The sequence below is a fragment of the Macrotis lagotis genome, chromosome 2 (assembly GCF_037893015.1).
Source record: "Macrotis lagotis isolate mMagLag1 chromosome 2, bilby.v1.9.chrom.fasta, whole genome shotgun sequence".
In the NCBI taxonomy this organism is placed as follows: Eukaryota; Metazoa; Chordata; class Mammalia; order Peramelemorphia; family Peramelidae; genus Macrotis; species Macrotis lagotis.
Window position 1 is genome coordinate 162,583,181 of NC_133659.1, and position 24,544 is coordinate 162,607,724.

General features: G+C 38.1%; 1 protein-coding gene across 9 annotated transcripts in view; it reads left to right on the forward strand.

The window, feature by feature from the left end:
• The first annotated feature begins 1,028 nt into the window (after window positions 1-1,028).
• The window catches only part of LOC141513406 (rho guanine nucleotide exchange factor 11-like), a 98,400-nt gene continuing 74,884 nt past the window's right edge, over window positions 1,029-24,544 (forward strand). For 5 of the 9 annotated variants that reach the window (XM_074223164.1, XM_074223168.1, XM_074223165.1 and 2 more), the window contains exons 1-8: window positions 1,030-3,744; window positions 10,920-11,011; window positions 12,146-12,244; window positions 15,649-15,698; window positions 17,106-17,163; window positions 18,318-18,493; window positions 19,331-19,402; window positions 23,514-23,633. In XM_074223164.1, coding sequence (XP_074079265.1) covers window positions 3,698-3,744; window positions 10,920-11,011; window positions 12,146-12,244; window positions 15,649-15,698; window positions 17,106-17,163; window positions 18,318-18,493; window positions 19,331-19,402; window positions 23,514-23,633 — 714 coding nt within the window. In that variant the 5' untranslated portion in view covers window positions 1,030-3,697. Of the gene's footprint in view, window positions 3,745-10,919; window positions 11,012-12,145; window positions 12,245-15,648; window positions 15,699-17,105; window positions 17,164-18,317; window positions 18,494-19,330; window positions 19,403-23,513; window positions 23,634-24,544 lie in introns of those variants that run through there. The other 4 variants (XM_074223169.1, XM_074223167.1, XM_074223171.1 and 1 more) reach the window with 3 other exon arrangements.

The window sequence follows — 24,544 nt, forward strand, 5'->3', positions numbered from 1 at the left end:
CACTTAAACATAGTTTCAACAAAAAAAAAATTAGAGAACTATCTTTCTTTCCCTAGTGCATTCCCCTATTAAAAATTAGACAAAGACAAAACATATACTTTGAGGTTTTTTATTTTGAATTATCTGCATCATGGCTTTTGAATGTGGTAGTAATAATGCTTTGGTACTTAAAAGAACTATAATTTCATCAGTGTTTGAGTACTACTCTTGATCACAGAGATTGTAGTCTGCCTCAGGAACTGGTTTTCATTAATTGTTGTGACTGTAAAAAAATTCATTACCTGATGCCAATTTTCTGTTTATAAACCTGTATGACTATATCCAAACTAGTACATAAAATTTACTGCTAGTCTTCTTAAAACCACTTCAGCTTTGAAAGACATGCTCATCTTTGTGCTTTACTTTCCTAGCATTAAAGGATCTAATCCAGAATCATGCAAAGAAAGTTACAAGAATAGGGTTTTAATGAAATAGTAATTATAATTCTATCTCCAGTAAGTAAACCCTGCTTGAGGAAATTCAGTATATGAAAAAAAAAATTTATCTTACACAGAGTAGGCACTGAAATGTTTATTTGAATTGATGAAATACATTCTGTTGAAAACAAAATAGATGCAAATTAGGGAAGGATTTTTTATTTTTATTTTATGTTTTTTTTAAGGTTTTTGAAAGGCAGTGGAGGTTAAGTGGCTTGTCCAAGGCCACACAGCTAGGTAATTATTAAGTGTCTGAGGCCGGATTTGAACTCAGGCACTCCTGACTCCAGGGCCTGTGCTCTATTCCACTGTTCCACCTAGCCTCCCCTACAATTTGACTCTCAACTTCCAAAGTTGGTTTTCTTTTATTCTACCAGGGTACACACTCATTGTAGCTGTCACCATTTGTCTCCTCTGGGTCAGGTATCTTTAAGATATATTGACAGGGGTAGGGAATGAGAGTGGAGAAATACCATGACCTTTCTGTTCCCTGATGCCTTATGGTTAAGGGAGGGAGGGAAGGGTGGGAAGGGTAAAGGCAAAGAATGATCTCCTTTCAAGATTAGAGTTCTACTTACACAGATAACTTTACCTTAGACTGCCAAGGGTCATATACTTCTAGGTTTTTTTTGAAGCATACTTTTTAATTTTTTAAATTTTACAGTTTTTTTCCTCAATCTTGCTTCCCTACCTCCATCCCCTGCAAAAGGCAGTCTGATAGTCTTTACATTGTTTCCATGCTATACACTGATCAACATTGAATGTGTTAAGAAAAAAATCATATACTTAAGATAAAAATAAAATTTAAGAGATAGCAAACTTACATAATACATAAGATAACTTTTTAAAAAAATTAAAAGTGATAGTCTTTGATCTTTGTTTAAACTCCACAATTCTTTCTTTGGATACAGATGGTATTCTCCATCACAGATACCCTAAAATTTTCCCTGATGAACTGAGCAAGTCCATTAAGGTCATATACTTCTTGAAGTTATTCCCAGTCTTGATGGTCTCACAACATTTATAAGATCTTTTCATGGAATGTGACCAATGTTTGACCAGCAAGTGAACAGCTGGCTTTCTCTGATTTCATCAGCTGGTCTTGACCAAGTGTGTCTTAATTGATGATCTCTTCTCCTACCACTAAACTTCACTTGGAGAAACTACCTGGTAGGGTGTATTTGGGTTTATTCTCCTGTTTTATAGATGGAAAACTGAGACCTGTTGAAGTCAACTCATAACTAATATCATACAGTAAGTGTGTTGGAACAGAAAGCAAAATCCAGATATCTCCAAAACTTTTTGACATATCTAGTGAAACATCCAGGTGTATGTGTCCTGCAAAGTAATTGAACACCATAAATAATCTTATTCTGCCCTTATACCCAAAGACCTCTTACATTACTGAGAAAGACCATTCTTATTTAAAAAAATTTTCAATTAGTAAGCATTTGGAGGGGGATTTCCCTCCCACTTCCCCCATTCCCTCTGGGAAAAAAAGAAAAGAAAAGTAGAACCACTCTACCAAGTATGCATAGTCAAGCAAAATAAATTGCCACATTCACTATATCCAATAATTGTCTTCTCTGCTAAATTCATCCCCTCTCTGCCCTAAGTTAGGTCTTATTCAGAATCTTTGGTACTCTGAAATCATGGTTGGGTTCTTTTTTTTTTTTTTTTGCAAGGCAAATGGGGTTAAGTGGCTTGCCCAAGCCCACACAGCTAGGTAATTATTAAGTGTCTGAGATTGGATTTGAACCCAGGTACTACTGACTCCAAGGCCAGTGCTTTATCCACTATGCCACCTAGCCGCCCCTTGAACAGAGTTCTTAAGTTGTTTTTTTTTTTACAGTTTTATAAATTTTCTACCTGGTTCTGCCTATTTTACTCGGCATCATTTCATAGTTCTCCTGGTTTCTCTGAAACCATCCCTTTTGTTATGTCTTATGTAGGCCATCTCCTGTGCATATCACTTGGAACTATCCCCTGCTGTTTTCTCCTTTACTCTGGTCTCTGATGAAGAGAGCCTTTGCCTCAAGGTCAACTCCTCTAGTTGTATTTGATGCTCCTATCTACTTCCATCTTCTCTATCAGGTTGCTTCCTCTTTCTCCCCTCTCTTTAGTCATTTCCTTTATACTCATTCTTTCCACAGCACCTTTAAACATAACCAAGTCTCCTCTATCTTTTTTTTTTAATAAGTTTTTATTGGACTTCCTGATGGTGTAGTAGGAAGAGTGGTGGGTCTGAAGTCAGGAAAACCTGAGCTTGAATCTATTCTCAATTACTAGTTATAGCATTCTGAGCAAGTTATTTAAGTTCTAGTTGACCTCAGTTTCCTCATGGATAATAATAGCACATATACCTGAGAGAGTTGCTGTGAGGATCAAATGAGATAATAACTGTCAAGTGCTTAAGCTCAGTCCTAGCACATAGAAGTAGTATATAAATGTTGTTGCTCAGTTGTTCAATTGTGTCTGATGCTTCATGATCCCGTGGACCCATAGGATAATAATACTGTCCATGGTATTTTTTTTTTTAGGTTTTTGCAAGGCAAATGGGATTAAGTGGTTTGCCCAAGGCCACACAGCTAGGTAATTTATTAAGTGTCCAAGACCAGATTTGAACCCAGGTACTCTTGACTCCAGGGCCGGTGCTTTATCCACTGCACCCACCACCTAGCTGCCCTCTTTTGCTTTTTTAGATAGAATGTTAGACCAGACCTCTTGGGTCATTACAATGGTCTCAGAAATCAATTCTGATTTCATAAAGTGTTAAAATATAAATTATTATACCATATTCTGAATTCAAAAGTTTTCTTCAAATGGAGCTAAGCAAGTATATCATACTTTGATCCCAATTCTACCAATGCTCTTCCTATTTTGTATTAATCAGAAGTATAGAGACACTAGGTAATTATTAAGTGTCTGAGATTGGATTTGAACCCAGGTACTCCTGACTCCAAGGCTGGTGTTTATCCACTACACCACCTAGCCGCCCCTCATGGTATTTTCTTCGGAAAGATACTGACATGATTTTCTATTTCCTTCTCTTATATTCAAATGTTAGCTATTATTATTTTCTGTTTCTTATAGCAATATAATATTCCCTTATATCTTTCCCCCAACTCTGCCCAGAGAGCCATCTCATATGACAAGTAGCATTTTTTGGAGAGGGAAATGAGGAAGAAAGAACAGCACAATCGATCATCCATTGAAAACCTATGCAAAGTGTAACTAACACCTGTGGGTTTCCCATCTCTTCACAGGGGTAGGTTGGGGTTGTCTTCTCATATCTCTTCATTTTAATTCACTTAATATTTATAATTTTTTACACTTACTTTTGATTTTTTGCTGTTATTCTTTTATTTATATTGTTGTAATCATTGTGTGTATTCTTTTTTCTTTTTATATTTAATATTTATTCTCATTTTGTACAAATAATTTTTTATACATTAATAAAACATTCTTGTTTAAGAGTAAACAAAATACCCCCACCCCCTAAAATATATAGACTCTCTTGAGCGATAAAGTAAAGGGGAGAGAAAAAAATTAAAATTAAAAAAAAATAATAATAATTGTTGGTATGGCCAGGTGGTGCAATGGATGGAGCACCAGCCCTGGAGCCAGGAGCACCCGAGCCCATATCCAGCCCAGTACACCCAACAATCACCCAGCTGTGTGACATGCAAGCCACCCCAACCCCACTGCCCTGCAAAAACCAAAAAAAGAAAAAAAAAGACCCAAAATAAAATAAAATAATAACAATAGTATGGGTGGCCGGGTGGTGGACAGAGCATCAGCCCTTGAGCCAGGAGCACCTGGGTCCAAATCCGGCCTCAGACACCCAAAGATCACCCTGCAATGCGGCCCCAGGCAGGCCACCCAGCCCCATTTGCCCTGCACCCCCCCCAAATAATAATAATAAAAAATGTGCTTAGTCTTTGTTCCAACACCAACAACTCTGCCGCAGTTGGCTCACATTCTTTATAAGTCCATCGCAAAAGTTACTTCCATATTTTTCCACCATTGCCATTGCTGATCGCAACTCCCTCCTTTTGTATTTTTCCACTACTATGTACTAATATTTTCTCTCTCCTTTCACTCTGACTCTGCTGTAGGGTAGCTGAGTGGCACAGCAGACAGATCCCTGGCCCTGGGGCCAAGAGGCCTCGAGCCCCCATACCACTCCTTAGGCCCAGCATCCACCTGGCCCTATGGTCCCGAACAGGCCATCCAATCCCAGCCCCTTGCAAGAAGTGAAAAAGAAAATGTTATATCTGACCACTCTCCCCCCATGGTCCACCCTCTCCTTCATTCACATCCCAACCCCTTCCCCCTGTCTCCCCCCTTCTTATTCCAGATGTCTATACCCCATTGAGTATATATGCTGTTTCCTCTCCTAGCCACCTCTAATGAGAGCAAAGATTCCCTCATTCCCCCTTGCCTTCCCCCCTTCCATATCACTGCAATAGCTCATTGTAATAAAGAAAAATCTTATTATATGAAATATCTTGGCCTATTCCCCCTCTCCTTTTTCTTTCTCCCATTACATTTCCCTTTTTTCTGTTGACTCCATTTTTACACCATATTTCATCTTCAAATTCAGCTTTCTCCTGTGCTTCAACTATAAAAGCTCCTTCTACCTGCTCTATTAACTGATAAGGTTCATATGAGTATTATCAGTGTCATTTTTCTATGCAGGAATACATGTAGTTCATCATCATTAAGTCCCTCCTATTTTCCCCTTCTCCTCCACTCTCTATGCTTCACCTGAGTCCTGTATTTGAAGATCAAACCTTCTGTTCAGCTCTGGCCATTCCAACAGGAACATTTGAAATTCCCCTGGTTCACTGAAAGTCCATCTTTTTCCCCTGGAAGAGGACATTCAGTTTTGCTGGGTAGTTGATTCTCGGTTGCATTCTAAGCTCTTTTGCCTTCCGGTATATTATATTCCAAGCCCTATGAGCTTTTAATGTAGTTGCTGCAAAGTCCTGTGTGATCCTGACTGCAGCTCCATGATATTTGAATTGTGTCCTTCTGGCTGCTTGTAATATTTTCTCTTTAACTTGGGAGTTCTGGAACTTGGCTATAATATTCCTAGGGGTTGGTTTTTTGGGATCTCTTTCTCAGGGGGGATCAGTGGATTCTCTCCATTTCTATTTTTCCCTCTGCTTCTAGGATATCAGGGCAATTTTCCTGTAGTTATTCTTTGAAAACCATGTCAAGGCTCTTGTCCTGATCATGACTTTCAGGTATTCCTATAATTTTAACTTATCTTTCCTAAATCTGTTTCCATATCAGTTGTTTTTTCAATGAGATGTTTCACATTTTCTTCTGATTTTTCATTTTTTTGGGTTTTGAAGTATTGAGTCCTGATTTCTCATAAATTCAGCAATCTCCCTGAGTTCTATTCTTTGTCTGAAGGATTTGTTTTCCTCAGAGAGTTTTCTTATCTCTTTTTCCATCTGGCCAATTTTGCTTTTTAAAGCATTCTTCTCCTCAACAACTTTTTGAACTGTTTTATCCATTTGACCTAAGCTGGTTTTTAGTATGCTATTTTCTTCAGCATTTTTTGTGATTTCCTTGACTAAGCTGCTGACTTCATTTTCATGTTTTTCCTGCATCTCTCTCCTTTCTTTTCCCAGTTTTTCTTCCAACTCCCTCATTTGCTTTTCAACGTCTTTTTTGAGCTTTGTTATAGCCTGAGCCCAATTTCTGTTTTTCTTGGAGTCTTTAGATGCAGGAGCTTGTGCTTCCTCATCTTCAGACTGAGTATATTGATCCTTCTTAGTATCAGATAATGTATTTCTCGGTGATGTTCCTCTTTTTTCTTTGCTTGCTCATTTTCCCAGCTTCCTGGGGTGCTTCCTGAGTTTTTGGGATACTCCCACAAGGGTCTCAGTGTGTGAGGCTCTGACCTCCCTCCTGGTCTGTGAGTGACCATATGCGTCCCCCTCTGCCACAGGGCTGAGGTGGGGGGGGGGCCTGCTGTTCTATTGGGGGGCCTAGACTGCGATCAGGATCCGAATGTGGTCAGAGCCGCAGAGTCCTGTTCCAGGGGCAGAGCTCTGCAGTCTCTCTCTCTTCACTCTCCTCCCTAGGTTCAATGGGGTCATGCCCTGGGGGCTCCTGCTTAGTGGCTCTGCCTGCTTCTGTTTCCTGGATCTGGACTGTGGTGGCCATGCTGCTTTCTGTGTGCCCTCAGGGCTGGGCTTCACTTGCTTTCTCTGGCAGAGGTCCCCCGCTGTGCCGATGCTCCCTGGGGCATAGGTCAGGAAACTTCCCTGCTGCTGAGAGCCAAGGCTCCCAGTGCCCTGGGGCTGCCTCCAGGAGGTTGAAGTTCTTTTGCTCTGGTGGGCCAGAGGGGCCACCCCCTGGCTGGCCACCCCTCCAACCCTGGGGAGCAGAGCCTTTCTGCTCTTTTCCAGGTTACCTTGAGTAGGAGAACTGCCTCACTGGGTCCCTCTGTGGGTTCTGTCTCTCAAAAATTTAGTTAGAGTGCTTAGTTTCGAAGATTTATCTTGGCTCCGCCCCCCCCCCCCCCCCCATTGTGTAAATTCTTGACTCTGCTTCATTCTGCATCAGTAGATCTGTCCAGGCTTCTCTGTATTCATCACAGACTTTGTTTCTTACAGAACAGTAGTATTCCATTTCATACATGTATGGTAAAGTAGCATAATCTGTTATTCTCTAGTTGATGGATTTATAATTTTGTTTCCAACTTTTAGCTATCAAAAACAAAAATATTTTGGAATATATGGAGATTTTTTTTATTATCAATGGCTTGCTTAGGGTATGCAAGTTCAGTAATGAGTTCTGGTTCAAAGGATATGGATAATTTAGTCACTTTACTTGCATAATTCCAAATTGATTTCCAAGATAGTCATATTATTTCACAACCATCAACAGTGTATCACTGTGCCTGTCTTTCCAAAATGTCTCCAAAAGTGACTGTTGCCATATTTTGTCTTTTTTTTTTGTCAATTTGTTTCCATTTAGAAACAAATTTTATAAGTTCTTGTTACTACACTATCCCTTGCATTCCCCTTCTGTTCTCTGCTTATTCAACCATCATTGTATTTCAGGCCTTCCTTCATCTTTAGTCTGAAACTCCTGCAGTAAATTTCCAGTTTATCTCTACCCCCAAAATCTACATATCCATTATTATTTATTAATGGCACAATTATATTCTATTATTTTCACCAAAATTTATCCATTTTTCACTAGACAGCTGCCTATTTCATTTCTTTGCCACCATAAAAATGCTACAGTGACCCCCCCCACACACACCCTTTTCTTTCTGACATTTACAATCTATAGGACTACAGACAAATCTCTTAGCCTCAATTTCTTCATCTAGAAAATGGAGCTAATAGTTGAAATATCTGCCTCAAATGTGAGAATCAAATGAGATAATGTATGGAAACTATTGCAAACTTAAAGCACTATAATTAGCTATTGCTATGGTTGTCATCAGCATTATCACCACATGACTTTGAGACCAGTTCTTGAGTTGAAATATTACAGCCTGATACATAATAGCTATGAAACCTAGGCAAGTTACTTAATATCTCAGTGCCCCAGGCAGTTTTCTTTGATGAAAAATTACAGCAAAATTGAAGAACTACAGAGATGATAGAGATGGCCAAAAGCTTTCTTAAAATGAGCAAGATAAGGATGTCCTGCTGTATAAGCATTGGGCTAGGATTCTGTAGACTTTTCTGCTTTACAATTCTATCAAACAATGGATCTCATTTTCCTGATCTGTAAAATGAATGTAATGATTTTTGCCCTATGTGCCTATGTAAGAAAAGAAGAGAGTGGGTACAATTGCACTAAAAAATGGATTATTTGACTTTGTAGGTGCAGATTATTACACTGTTGAAGCCTAGATTTGCTTTCAGAATGGCAGAAGTATCAACATTCCCAACTGCCTAATCTTTTTTTTTAAATATTAACTCTTAAAAGCCTTAGGCTAGAAAAGGAACCTGGCTTCAGATTAGGGTTGAGCTCCTTAGTTAATGGGACCCAGCTGAGTGGTAGTTTTTGATTTCTTTTGTCTGGCTATCTTATGTGGTGAGTTTTTTTCCCAGTTGTCCAGCAAATACCCTTAATCACTTAAAGGCTCATGGGAAGGGGAATGGCAAAGTATTTCTCTTACTTTGCTTGGTTTAGTACTTTACAGGATGGGACAGTATCCCCATAATAGACCAGGATAATTCCCAGGATACTAGTTTCCAGGGGCTCCTAAAACTACTATTGTTCTTGATGTACCTTAAGAAGTATGTCAGATCTTATGAAAATATGCTCCAATTACTTAGAAAAGAAATGACAAAACATCATTGAGATTCCATCTCATAATATTGGTAAAAATAACATAAAAAGGAAAAATGCAATTACTGGAAGGGCTGTGGAAGAACAGGCACATTAGTGGACTGTCAGTTATTCCAAACCATTCTGGAAATCATTTTGGAACTAAAGCCCCCAGTCACATTAACTGTACTATACATAGTTTGGTAGTATACAATGGTACCACATCTAGACAGAGGGAAATCAAAGATCTCATATGTGCAAACATTTATGATAGAACTAACAGCAAGGAATTGAAAACAGAGTGTGGTGCCCATTAATTGAGGAATGGCTAAACACAGTGTAGCATATGAATGTAATTGAATATTATTGTGCTGTAAGAAATAATGAAAGGATCAGATTCAGAGAAACCTGAAGAATACTGAATTGAACTGATGAAGAGTAAAGAAAAACATAACCAAAAACAAGCTATGCAGTAACTACAACAGCAAAAAAGGAAAATTACATTGAAAAAACTGATAAATGAATCAACTAGTCACATGCTTTTTTTTTTAAAGCATGCTCCTCATTTCTTGGCCAAGAGATGGTGAACTGGAGTTATAGAATGAAAAATGCATTCCAGTCAGGAACAATGACCAATGTGGAGATTTGTTTTATTTGATTATATGTATATGTTACAAGAAGGGCAGATGAGTGTTAATTGTGATATAAGAAAAAGAAGAAAAATTTTAAAATGCCTCCTTTTTCTGTTATTCTTGCGTGAACTTTTTGTCAAGTTCACATACATTTAAGCCATTGACCTTTAAGCAATTCCCAGATTTTTCCTTTAGGGAAGTCATATGCTAGTTCTTGCCACTGATGAGAGCCCACATAGCCTTAAAAGAGTAGAGACTAACCCCCCTCTATGTATATTTCTTGCTTTTATTATGTTTTTACATCTTAACTGTCTTGTCTAGTTTATATCTTGTATTCTCTCTCCCTTTCCCTCTTTTCCCCCTCTTGTCCTACATCAATGCCTCCTGGGCTCTACAATATTTTTCTTCCTTGGCACCCTTTGCTCTTTTGTCTCTTAGACCAGCCAGTAAAAAGCAGTCTCAATTTTCAAGGTAAGAGGGATGTTGGGAAGGTTGTGAGTAAATAGCCTTTTAAATGGCAGTAGCAATGGGGGAATTAGGTAACTTATATTCCCTTTTCTTTGGCCCAGGAGTTTCAAAGGCCAGCTAAAGTTGGAGATCTGTGACAATCCTGGATCCTCTTGACTGTAGTCACAATATCCAGGATTTGGCTCAGTGACTTGAATTTTATGGGTTCTAGACCCTTCAGTCAAGGGGCCCTAGGACAATTTGGAAGACTTGGGCTCGTGCATCTTAACATGAAACAGTTTGCAGAAGCTGAAGTCATTGCTCTTTCCTCCTCCTTCAGAAAAAAATGCAGAGTTCACCTTAACCCACAAGCCACCAGCAAATATCCACATACCTTTTGGGGTTTCTCCCTTTTAGACAGGTGGATTTTGCAGGGATAAAAAGAAAGTAAAGTGGGAAGGTTTTCTCATCCAGTTGATGCCATCTCCTTGTCCAGTGCATGTTCTCCTTTTTGATTCAGCCTACATTTTGGTTTTTTCCTTCCCTTAGAATACCATTCCATAAAACTAATGAGCTGTTTGTTCCCCCCACCCCTTTCTCCCATATTCATTCTCTCTGCTGCTTCATTTTGTTCCATTAGCCCTATTACAGCCTGGTAAGCCTCAGCACTGTGTGTGAGCACCCATTTCTTTCTCTTTGTTTTCATTTACTTCCTTCTAATGCTGGGAGGGGGTGTGACTTTTTAACCTCTGCTGAGTTTTAGAGATGTTATACAAGTACCACTATCCTAGGACTCTGGAGAGGATGTGTTGTCTTTGATATTGATATAACTGCTTTATTCCCTCTGGGTTGAAAAGGGCTTTGGGGGGGATGATCAGTTTTACCCTCCTCTGGGTGGGCATCCCCTTAGGCATTGTCATGTTGGGTTTCCTCAGCTTATCTCTCTCTTCTTTTTCCTATTCTCTTTCTCCTTTACCCCTCCCCTTCTCCTTTTTCTTTCTCACCCTCTCTCTCTCCTCCCCTCCCCTCCCCTCTTTTCTTCTTTCTCCAGGTTAAGTAACCTGTCTTCTCTGAGTGATTCGGCCCCTGAGCAAAAGACCCCTGACCACCATCGCCAATCTTCTGACTCCTGTGAGACCACAGGTAACTACCTAGAATCACAAATACAAATACAGCTTATCTATATGTACATATATGCACATGAATCCTTATTCCTAGATGTAGATTCACACATACCAGAAGCTCATGAAAGTAATATTCACACCCTATACAGTAGTGTGTCAATGAGTCTTGTTCACTGATACGTTTTTGCTGTGAGGGATATATAGATGCTTAAGAAAACAGACTATCTAGAGTTCAGTGATCTCATCAAAAAAAATGGCAAACTAAGATTAATAAAATCTCTTCCACCTACAAAGAATTTATAAAATTCCCTCCTTTCTTTGCTGGGTCTGGCTTTATTCTGTTAGTAGTGGCAGGGGAGGGCACAGAATATGAGGTCAATTTGAGTCAGTTTAGACAGATAGGAATGTAGAGCATCATTTAGTTGGTACAACAGAGCTCTTTATCAAATCCTGCAGTCTTTTTTTTTTTAGGTTTTTGCAAGGCAAATGGGGTTAAGTGGCTTGCCTAAGGCCACACAGCTAGGTAATTATTAAATGTTTTGAGACTGGATTTGAACCCAGGTATTCCTGACTCTGGTGCTTTATCCACTACACCTCCTAGCGCCCCATCCTGCAGTCTTTTTAAAAAGTTTTTTGTTTATTTAAGGCAATGGGATTAAATGACTTGCCCAAGGTCACACAGCTAGGAAAAGATCCTGTGGTCTTTAAGGACTTCATTACTGGGGGTCACTGAGATTTAATGCTAAACTCTAAGAATATTGCTTGGTATGCTCCCACCAACACCCAACACCCTTTGTTTATTATTTGATTATTTGATTAATTTCATACAAAGAGGCAGAGAACACACAGTTGGAATGCTTCTGTAGTTAGTATATAAGGAAATGGTAAGTACATATATGGGTCATTGGTTTTAGGGTCACTATAGTTAGTTGCATCTTTGGGCAAGTGGATCTAGGAGAAGCTACCATCTCTCCTAATTAGTTAAAAAAAAGCTTTCTGGAGGATAACCCATTGGAGCTTTCTCTTGGCCTGAACTTGACTCCTTTTCTCCAGTTCTCCAGTTGTCCAACTCTTGCCCTGCTGCTTTCCCCTGGCTAATAGATGATCGGAGTCCCTGATTTTGTCTCTACCCTTCTCTCTTTCCCCTCCCTAGGCCTCGTCCAACGGTGTGTCATCATCCAGAAGGACCAGCATGGCTTTGGCTTCACAGTCAGTGGTGATCGAATTGTCCTGGTGCAGTCTGTCCGGCCTGGTGATTGTCCCAATCTCCCTACCTGGAGGATGATTATGATAATAACAATAATAATAGCAACAATAATACCCTATAAATGTATCTTATTTTTTTCAAAGTGCTTCTTCATAACATACTAGGGGAAGATAAGGAGGCTATCAAGATGCCAAGAATGATTTGGCTTGTTTTCCAGTGTGGAATCAATTCCATAGAGGAGACTAGGGAAAATTCTTTCCTTCCTCCCCCAATAATAGTCCCAGACCATTAGGCAGAATGTCCTTAGGTTCAACTTACTACTGATTTATCCCACCTGAAAAATTGCTGAAAGGAAAAAATGGCCCCTGGGCAGATGCCCAGTTGAACCAAAAGAATATAGAAGCCTGTTTTTGAAACATCAGTACATTTGATGTACTAGTATTGGAGAAATAAGTCAACTACATTTATTATCTTAATGGTAGTAGGATGTAATACTTGAATTAAAAAGACTAACATGGAGGCATATACAGAGAGGGTAATTAGAAACATATAGGGAAAAAGTCTCAAATAAGATTAATTATGAGCTCCTTATTTATAATAATAATATGTGCACATTGATTATCTCACAGAGCTCTTGTGGGGAAAGTGCTACAAAATTGAGGTTTACAAGCAAAGGGCAGTGAGGAGGAGGAGAGCATCTCTGGAAGCTTTTATTTGGATAGGTTTAAGTAGACAAAGATATCTACCCTTGATAAGTTTTGGAAGGGAGGGGATTTCAGAAAGCTAGTCCAAGATAGAAAGGAAACAGCTTCATGTACTAGGTGGCTTGTGGGGAAGGCCAGGCACAAGTAGGAAGTTACAGTAGGAAAATCCTAGTTTTAGTATAATAATGATCTTGAAATGACTGAAAAATGAGGAATTCAATTTAGGTTTCCTTCTTTTTCTTATTCTGTTTGTTTAGTAAATTTCTCTGCCTATTCATTTATTTATTATTATTGCCTGTTTATTATTAGTTTAAACAATGTACCAGATATTTTGAAGTTATTGTATTCTCTCTTCAAGCATGATAACATTCCTATTCCTGTATTGGAGGTGATGTCATGTGGTAGAAAAATTTAATTTGTTCTTTTTGGCAAGAAAGGGCAAAGCAGTAGAAGCATTGAGTGAAGGCAGAAAGGTCCATGGAAAGTGAAAGTCTCTAAAAAATGAAAGTGTTATCAACATAAAATGACTGACCCTGGAGGAAATGGGCTTCTTCTCACTAGAAGTCTTAAAGCAGAGAGATGACCACTTATCAGAGATATTAGGGGGGAATTCTTGTGGAGATAGTTGTATCAAATAACCATGTAGTTAGTCATCTGACAGGAGTCCTCTGAGATTCTTTGATTATCTAATCTAAGTCAGGGGCAGGGTCTTAGGGGTGTTATCAAGGCAACCACAGATGAACCTTGAAATTCATTAAATCTAGGAACTTTTTAGGAGTGGATTAATTAAATATTTGACTAAACATAACCCATAAATGATATTATAAACATCAAAGTGACCCTTTTCAGAAAAAAGTCTCATCCCCCACTCCCCATCTAACTCAAGAAAGAATTCTCTTTTTTGATATCTTTATAGAAAAATATTTTTGCTTATCTCACATTCAGAGAGTGCTGCTTACTTCATTCTTTCCTGTTGCAATTTCAAACTTAAGTTCACTTTAGTTCTTTATTTAGTGGAGTTCAAATCAGTAGACATTTATTAACTGTCTACTAAGTTCTGAGCATTGATGAAGTTCTGAGTCTACAAAAATAACATAATGTTAACAACTTAGGAAAGACAAAACATGAAGTACCGTGGTGTAAGGAAACACCAAGACTAGCCTCTTGGAACTCACTCTGATATCTAGGGAAGTCATTTAACCTTTCTGAGCCTTAGTTTCCTGGGGGAATCAGACTAGATGGTCTCTGAGGTTCCTTCAAGTTATAAAAGATAGGCCCTAATCAAGAAGGTTTCCTGTAGAACCTTAAGCTGCACCATGAAGGAAGCTAGGGATTCTAAGAGTTAGAGGTGAGGAGAGAATGTGTTCTGGTGTGGATGACATCTAGTGAGTGCGTAGGTAAGGATATGAGAGTCATATATAAATCGATAATGACCAGTAAGAAGGTCAGGTAGGCTAAACTATAATGTTCATAAAAAGAGTAATTAATGTGTATTAAGATTTGAAGAGTTGGATGGGATCTCATTGAGAATCACTTTAAATGCTAAACATCAGATTTTATATTTTCTCCTGTAGGCAGTAGGGAGCTTTTCACAACTTAGTCCTAAATTAATTTTTAAACCTAGCCCATTACCCATCTGTGTGAGTGGAGAAATATGTAACATGTCAAGTTCTGGCAATAGAATGGACATGTGCGATAAAGGAGAATAAGAAGTCTAGTGTGACACTGGTGGTTGAAGACTTGGGAATTATAATTGGTGCAGGCCAAAAATAAAAACTTTGGGGAAAAAAGATGAGCTCTGTTTTGGACATGTTGAGTTGAGATGCTTATGGGATATCTAGTTTAAAATATTGTGTAAGTAGAGAGCACACCACAACTCTTTTAAAAAAATTATGATTAGAGTTAGAAACAGCTTGGCATAATAGTAGAGTACTGTTTTTTGGAAAGGACACTGAAGATCATGGCACTTTTCCATTTGATTTGTAGCTTAACCTTCCCTATATGTTATTTTCCCTATCAGAATGTAAGAGTATGGACTGTGTTTTTTATTTGTATCTCTACTGCTTTGCACATAATAAATGTCTATTCATTCATTTGTTCAAAAGGACCTAGGCATTGGTCTTGGCTCTGAAATTTTTTTAATCATGTATCTCCCAATCAAGTCAAGTAATCTTTCTGAGCCTTAATTTCTTTATCTAGGAAATGGTAATACTAACACTTGAGCTGCTTCCTTCAGAAGGGAATTGCTTAAGAAGGCACTTTTTAAACCCTAAGCACATGTAAATGAGAGTGGTTAGTCATGTTTAATTCAGTGGGAAAGGTTAAGAAGAATTCTTTATTAAGAAGTAGTTTTTGTTTGAATAGATCAGATACAATCCTTATTCAAATCCATTCCTACCTGTATTCATTCTTGACCCCAGGTATCTGTATGCTATCTCTCTCTCCCTCTTCCCCACCACATTAAGCCTATTGTCCAGGCTGAGCTATAGAAATGGGAGGGAGATAATTCATTGTCTGTAATGTAAATTGTACTTCTTACTAATGATGCAGTGGAAGTACTAGTAGGGCAGAAGACCTTATGGCAAGGTTTAGCTCTGGCCTCTGAAGCACCCAGCCAAGACAACTCAACTGAGATAAAACAGGCAAAGAGAAGACACAGATGGATGAATCTGTTGGTATCTTGTTGACTCAATGAGGTCGATTTAGAAGCTTGTGGGAGAAATTGGTTTTGTCTTTTCATTACAGGAGGTGCAGCCATGAAAGCTGGTGTAAAGGAGGGTGACCGGATCATCAAAGTGAGTCAGCTCCCTGGAAGGTGGCAGAAGGGACATGGAAGCTTTTCTTTATATTTTCTAATTGTCCCAGTTAGAATATAGGGTCATCCTCTTCTGAGTGAAGAATGGGGGAATGTTTGCATAGGAAAGAAGTAAAGAAGATGATGTGTATATCAAGAAGGAGGGGACTGGTAATCCCTATGAACCCATAAAATTGCTTCAGAGGGACTGGTAAAGGAAGGTCAGTCTTTTTTCTCTTGTGCACTCATATCTTTTGGAGACAAGACTTCTAGCTGTGACTCTGCTGCTAAAAAGAATGAACTGGGTAACTTGCATAGGGTTGCTGACCTTCTTTGGACTAAAGTCTACTCATCTGAAAAATAAAAGGGTGTAGAACGGAAATGTCAGCTCATACTTCTGAACCCAGTTAAAATATTTTTTAAAAATTTTATTTATTTTGAGTTTTATAATTTTTCCTCTATTTTCCTCCCCCCATCCCCCACAGAAGGCATTCTATGAGTCTTTACATTGGTTCCTTGTTATACATTGATCTCAGTTGAATGTGATGATAGAGAAATCATATCCTTAAGGAAAAAAAAATAAAGTATGAGATAATAAAATTACATAATAATATAACTTTATTTTTCTGATTTGGTGGTAATAGTCTTTGGTCGTTGTTCAAAGTTCATAATTCTTTCTCTAGATCTAGTTAAAATATTTTTGAGAGATGTTTAACAAAATAAATACACAGGTAATGCTAATTAGTGGCTTTTCTAAGTCTGTAATGCAGCTAACAAGATCCATTTTTATTTGAATTTATATTACTTTAGATAATCTCTAAAGCCATTCCTGCATTGGCATTTTATGATTCATCTAGCTCCTCTTATGCTATTTTTTTCCATAAGAGAATCTTAGATCATTGAGGAGACTCTATAGTTGGAAGGTTCTCCATTCTGCAAGTGCTGCAAGAACTAGAACATACAGAACATACACTCTTTCTCCCTTCACTCAGAAATAATGTTGTGGGGGGGCAGCTAGGTGGTGCAGTGGATAGAGCACTGGGCCTGGAGTCAGGAGGACCTGAGTTCAAATCCGACTTAAGACATTTAATTACCTAGCTGTGACCTTGATCAAGTCACTTAACCCCCATTGCCTTAAATTGAAAAAAATTTTTAAAAAGACTTAAAAAAAGAAATAATGTGAAATGTTATTTAAAAGGGCTTACAGCAATATTGGAGAGACCACATGCAGTCAGCTCTAGACTACATATAAAGGAAGCGTCAGAAACAAAAGGAAGAGACAGGGATGGGTGGGGATAAATTGACAGAGTGAACTGAGTAAAGGATGACTGGTCTTGGTTTATTTGGTGGTAACAAAATAGTGGGTTGTCTCTACAACCCTTTGTTACTTTTTTCTAACTCTCAACAGGTGAATGGCACCATGGTGACTAACAGTTCACACTTGGAAGTAGTGAAGCTCATCAAATGTGAGTTGGAGGGAGCTGGGAGGTTGTAAAGAACAGGGAAGTGAGTGGACTAGGATTGGTTGAGTTAGGGAGAAGGGGAAGAAGAGAGCAGGCAGCCAAAAGCTCTTGAATCTTGGCATGGAGAAATCAATTTAGGCAGCTGCAATTTCCAATGACCATTTCAAATATTGACAGTATCAGTCTCTTCAGATAATTTTATCATTAATATTATATTTTTGAGCTTCAATAAAGACCCTCAGGACAATTCATAGTTTATTTTAGTCTTTTCTTCCTCGCTTTTCTGGGGAAAAGATAGTCTTGGGGAAGCAACTTGGGAGGCACAATAACTGAGTTTATGTGAGTGGACTTCTGGCATCAACTCTGTAAAGACTAAACAAAGGCAGCAAATGTTTTTTTTTCCCCTCAATTGATATTTTATTTTTCCAATTACATGTTATGAAAGTTTTTCAACATTCATCCATACACATATGCATATTTTTAAGCTACATAATTTCCTTCCACCCTCCCTTCATGGCAGACAGCCTGGTGAATATTGTACATATACATTTGTGTTTAACATGTTTATATATTAGTCATTTTCTAAATGAGGAATTAGGATTAAGGGAAAGGGGAAAAAACTATGAGATGGAAAAGAAAAACATAAGAGAAAAATTTTAAAAAGTGAATGTAGTATTCATTCAGATTCTGTAGGGGTTTTTTGGTTTGGTTTGGTTTGGTTTTTCTTCCTCTGGATATGAATAGCATTGTCCATAGCAGGTCTCCTAGGGTAGTCCTTGCTCTCTGAACTGCTGAGAGGAGCTGCATCCATGAAGATTGATTAACTCACAATGTTGCTGTTAAATGTATACAATGTTCTCTTGGTTCTAAAAAACCAGCAAATGTTAAAGAAAGGAGTTAAAGGAGGAATGAAGGGGACTGACTAGCTGAGATTAGATATATCATGGTAGGGGTACAAAGAAAGGGAAGAAAGATGAATATTTAATTGAAAGGAAAGGGAATGAGTTAAAGAGACAGGAATGGAAAGGGAGAGAATAGGATTGGAATGGTAAACTATGAATTAAGAGTAGTTCATCTGCTGAACCACAGGTTGAAAGGAAGGGGGATAAAAATCTACCATTCTGCCTCTTGATGATTTTCTTCCTTTTGTTCTCTAGCTGGTGCTTATGTAGCATTGACTCTTTTGGGCTCTTCCTCATCTATTGGGGTGCCTGGATTTCAACAGGATCCAGGTTCACTAGGACCCTCCCGGGTAATCCCAGCTGTTCCTCCCCCTCCACCACCTCCCCCTCCACCACTTCCACAGCGCATCACAGGGCCCAAGCCCCTGCAGGTAACTGCTCTATTTGCTTTCCTCAGATTTAGTTCTTTCTTTTAAAGACTTCAAAATGTTGGGGAGCAGGTAGAATTGAAATAACTTTTCTTAAGTTATAATTATGTAGAAGGAAGTTGAGGAGAGAAACCTGCAAAATTATAAACTAAAAGGGGCAGTTTCTCTATACCCTGGTTTCCACTTTGTTAGTTACTATCCAACACTATTTTTGTTTAACCCCCTGAGCAACATTAATTGAATTGTTCTTTTGTTCAGAGCCTTATGCCAGGAAATTTTCATTCTAAGATAGAGAAAAGGAAGGAAATATGGATGAGACAGGATAGACATGGAAGAACAACAGAGATATAGAAATGATTGCAGATGTACAGCAACCATACTGAAGGTTTAAAGGAATGTGAAATAGAGCTTTGGATTAAGAGAAGAGGTCTTAGTCAAAGGATTAGAGGAACAAGAAGGGTAGGGATTTCATGCTGGAGAAAAAAAGTTTTGGTGAAGAGGTTCACAAAAGTGATCCATAAAGAGGAGAAAGGATGGGACTGAAGCAGAATTGGAGCTGGAGATTCAGAGAAACAGGACAGGAGGGAGAAGAATGGATGACGATTTACAAGGGTAGATGGAATGGAGGCACTAGACTTCCAAGAACTGTGGAAATTAAAAATAAAATAACATTTTATATCTATTAAATCCCAAGAATGGTCAGAGTTGTAGAATATATTTATGATGCAGAATCTGCTCACAATATCTTGAATGTTACTTTTAGGATTAATAGATAGGAGAGACCCAGATTTTCGAGGTGGGTGTCTTAAATCTTACCTCTAGTATTTCTTCTGTTCCTAGGATCCTAAAGTGCAGAAGCATGCAACTCAGATCTTACGAAAGATGCTGAGACAGGAGGAGATGGAATTACAGGTACTGTCTACCCAGGTCACCTCTCCCTTTCCTTCCTTCTCTCTGATAGTGATCTGAGTACCGGTTAAGACAACCAAAAGCATCCCTCTTAAGCATTGTTTGTGAGGAGAAAGAACTTGAATTGAGCAATCCCTGTTTTGGAGAGTTCATATATAGAATTGTAATCCCAGTAAATCACAGAGGCATCCTGGTATATAGTACAGAGATTCTTAAATCTGGTATTCTGGGATGTAGATAATTTAGGGATCTATGAACTTTATCTAGGGAACATGTTATATCTTTATTTTCACTAATTTCTAATTGAAATTTAATATTTGCTCCAACTATCAATTGAAAAAAATTATTATGAAAAGGGATTCATGGACTTCACTAGATTTCCAAAGGGATCTGTGCCACAAAAGAGGCAGAAAACTCCCATATGGTAAAAAAAAGAATCCTGACCTTGGTGTTAGGAGAAAACCAAATTTAAATCTCTTAACCTCTCTGAACTTCAGTTTCCTCATCCATTAAGTGAGAACAAAATAGTATCTACCACCAAATGAGATAATGTATGTAAAGTGTTTTGCAAACCATAGAATTCTACCTAAATATCTGCTCTTGTTCTTATAAATGATAGATTAAAAAGATTCTCAAGGCTTTTAATGAAAAAGTGTAAAGAAAAGTGATTGTAAACTGCATTATAAAGCATTAATCATTGAAACAGTTCAGCATTGATTAAAAAGGAGAAGTCAATCAATGCAAAGATTAAATGCACAAAATAGAGAAGGAAACAGAGTAGGATAATGTTCGATAAATCCAAAGACTGCCTATAGTTACTGGAGGCAGGACCTGTTATTTGATTAAAAACTCCTGGAAAACTGAATAGCAGTCTGGTAGAAAGTGGATTTAGCTCAGCACCTGTACATCATGAACCAAGATAAGTTCCATATGGTTACTGAATAGAAAATAAGATGATACCTTAAAAAATGAGGGTGTGTGTATAATATCTATATCTATATCTATATATATATAGATATATATATATATATATAAAATTTTAGAACATTTTAGAAAAGAAATAGATGAGAACCTTTTATCTAAGGCACTGATTCAAATTTATAAGAAAAAAGAACCACTTCCCAGCTGATAAATGATAAAGGAATATGAACAGACAATTTTCACAGCAAGAAATCTAAACTCTTTAACAACCATTTGAAAAAAAATATTCCACATAATAATTAGAGAAGTATAAATTAAAGCTATGGGGGGGGTGGGATGGTACTGGACTGGACTGGACAGGGCAATTAAGCTTAAGTGACTTGCCCAGAGTCACACAGTTTGTGGGTGTTTGAGACTGGATTTGAACTCAGGTCCTCTTGACTCCAGGGCTAGTGCTCTATCCATTGTACCCTACTAGTTGCCCTGAAATTAAAGTAATTTTGAGTTCTCATCTTATACATAACAGTCAAAAATGACAAATATTAGGACACATTAATTTTGGGAAAACAGGTACATTAGTATACTGTTGATAGTTGAATTGGTTCAACTATTTTGGAAAACAAGACTATAGTCAGAAATTCATTAATCTGTGCATACCCATTAACCTAAGTACTGGGTCTTCAGTGCAAAAAGCTCAAATAAAGAGGGAAATGAGCCATATGTATTGAAATATTTAAGGCAGCTCTTTTGAATAATATCTGAAAATTGGAAACTAAGGGACTACCTTATTGGAGAATAGAAAATAAATTGTTGATTACCCTTAACATGGTTTAGCCTATGTTACTGGTGTGTAGTCAGTGAAAATGCTATAGGTTTTTGTTTTTTTTTCTTTAGGTTTTTGCAAGGCAATGGGGTTAAGTGGCTTGCCCAAGGCCACACAGCTAGGTAATTGTTAAGTGTTTGAGGCCAGATTTGAATTCAGGTACTCCTGACTCCAGGGCCAGTGCTCTATCCACTGCACCACCTAGCCATCCCGAAAATGCTGTAGTTTCTTGGAGCCACAGGTGAGAGGGGGTGATACGTGGATATCAAAAGTAGTTGAACAGACCTTAAAAGAGTTCAGCAAGCCCTCACACCAGAGGTAGTTTCCCAATACACCAGTAGGCCTCAAAACCCATCGGTGATTTAGGGAGATGTCTTCCCCAAGTATATGAAAACTTTTCCCAGTGGAATGGGCAGATGAGAATAATTTATTCCAACAACCATGAAAGTGCCTGAGGCACTGTATCACCTGTGATGCTAACTTCTGCCTTGCCACTGAATGTCAATGACTGGGAGACAAAGTGAAGTTGACAACTTTATCTCTACTTCACTTAAATCTAGTTCACATGCAAGTCAAAGCATCACTTCATATCATTGATCCTCTCTTTGAAACTGAAGGGCAAACACAAACAAATTTTGGTATATGAATATAGTGCGATTATTGTTATATCATAGAGAATGGTAAAATACCATTTTCAGAGGAAATTGGAAAGACTTCTTTGAACTGATGCAAAGTAAAGTGAACCAGTTAAAAGACCAATTTATACAATGACAGCACAACTCCGAAAGACTTTCAAACTGATCAATAAAAGAAGACTGGAAATGAAGCATATTATTCATCTCTTGCTAGAAAAGTGTTAAAATGCAGAAAGACATTTCAGATATGGATAAAGTGGAATTTGTTTTCTTGAACTCTACATGTTTGTAATGAAGTCTTTCTTTTTTCTTATTCATGCTCATTTACTTTTCCTCTCCCTTACCTCATATAGTTAATGTTTTCTCTGTTCTGAAATACAAGTTTCAATAAAATCAAGGGTTGGAGTAGCTGATGTCTAGAATCTTAATCAATGCTAATACTATTTAAATCTGTAAATAACATGCTAGCAGGTGTAAATTAACTTAGAGTGCAAATCCTATTAGAAAGAACAGTTATTTGGCAGCAGACTTCCAAGGTTCAACTGATTGCTCACTCATATTTAACAGTATACTAAGATTCTAAAAGAAGACTTATAGACCTTTAAGAGTTTATTTTAATAGTATTTTAGTGATGATGACCAGAAGAGTGAGCATTACTAAGTCATCCTATCTGGAAGTGCCAAGGAGTGAAACACAAACAGAAGACAAAAGTACCACCACGTAGGATATAAGGGAATAGGCAGAAGTAGGTGATAGACTTGTTTTGCTTTCTGAGAAGGAAGTCAACTCCCACTTAGCCACTTGATCTTTGGAATAATGGATGTAAAAGAGAAATTCTGTAAATTTTAAAGTGCTTTTATAGATATGGGATAAGGATGGGGGCTAGATCTCTGATTGCATTAATTTGACACAGTCCCAAATGAGGAATCTCTCTCTCTCTCCACTGGTGTGGGTTAGTGTCTTCTCTGTAGCTTCTGATTTTAAGAGCATTACTTGAGAACCCTTAGATGTTCTGTGACTCTCCTAGGATCACACAACCTATGTGTGCCTGAGGTAGGCTTTGAACCTTGGCCATTCAAGATGAAGGCATCTCTTGTCTCTTGCATTATGAGACCTTCCATGTCCATAGGAGCTGTTATTCTGTGAGTCTCCTTTCTCTCTGCCTTGCACATTAGAGATATTTAATGTTAATTGAGACTTACAGGAGATGTCAGATTCACCCTCTCCCCACCCCTTCCCATAAGAGAAAATGTGGAGTATCAACAATTGATCAGCTCACTAGCTGTTAACTTTACAGTAGAACTGTGAGCTTTAGTCTCTGCCCTCAAGGAGCACAGTGGCCTTTTCAGGAGAGACAACACATATGAGAACCATTTCAGTCCTAGCATTGGCAGAATGTGGTACAGTGCCACAGTGAATGGTGCTAACACTGAATGCCCAGGGCCTCAGAGGAGTAGGTACTTTTGAGGGCTTTCTGGAGGAGACTGGTTAAGCTAAGCAGTTGGAAATGAATTTGGGAATATCCCTGCAAAGTATGCAGATCTCTCCCTCCCCATTCTCAATGACTCAAATGTTTTTTTAAAAAGGTTATTTCCTAGTCACTGATTTTACTACCCTAATAGATCATCACTGGCTCTCTTCACAGCCTTTCTGGGAGTGGTGGTACTTAGTGATGGTAATTTCTAATTCTTCATCATGTTCTCCTCTTTGTTTTTTTCCCCTCCCCATTACATAGCATTTCCAAGAAGTATATAGTCGTAACCCTGCCAGCCTGTTGGAGGAGCAGATTGAGGGAGCCCGGAGGCGAGTCACCCAGTTACAGCGCAAGATCCAGCAGGAGACTGGTGGCTCAGTAGTAAGAAATTCCTTTTTTTCTATCATTTAGCAATCATTTTTCAGTGCTTGTAGAACAGCACTTTGGGAAAATGGGAAAATAACTAAGACATAGACCTCATAGTGGTAACAATATGCAGCATCCCCAAATATTCAAGATGACACGGAAATAATGTGGTAATATAAAATAAAATAAATACATACTTCAAGATATGAATGAGTTTGTGGTCTCATAAGCAAGAGACTGTTTCCATTGTTAAATACTGAAACCTATTCTCTTTTTTTCTTCCTCTATAAGACTTGCCCATGTCTTTCCATAAAGATCTTCATCTTAATTTTGTAATATTTCATGGATACCAGTTTATCGCTCAGATTTATTCTTTATATCTGTTCTGCTCACCTGAGTTGTTTAATAAATTCTGCTTGATTGATTAATTGATAATTTGTATGATTGATGATTTATTAGCCATTTTTAATAAGTCCTCATTGATAATGTGCTAAAACTGACTACTCACCATGAATTTTGCAACTGTAGTTGTCATTTCATAGCCAATGCCACTTCTTCTCAGTCTTTCTCCTTCATTTTCACTTATGTCCATGCCATCACCTGTGAGTTTTTCCCCAAGTTCTGTTTGGGGCCTCTTCTCTCTTCTTTCTGTACTTTTTCACTCGATAGTCTTATTAACTCCCATGGGTTTAATTTTATCTATGTAGATGATAATCAGATCCAGCCCTCAGCTCCAGTTTTATACCACCAATTTCCTATTAGATATTTTAAACTGGATGCCCTTTAAACATCTTAAAATTCACCAGGACAAAAATAGAACTCATTTCTTCTTCCTTCCGCACACATGTTGCCTCTTCTGAACTTCCCTCTTCTGTTGAGGGCACCACTTACCATTCTTCCAGTTACTTAAATTCACAGCTTTCCAA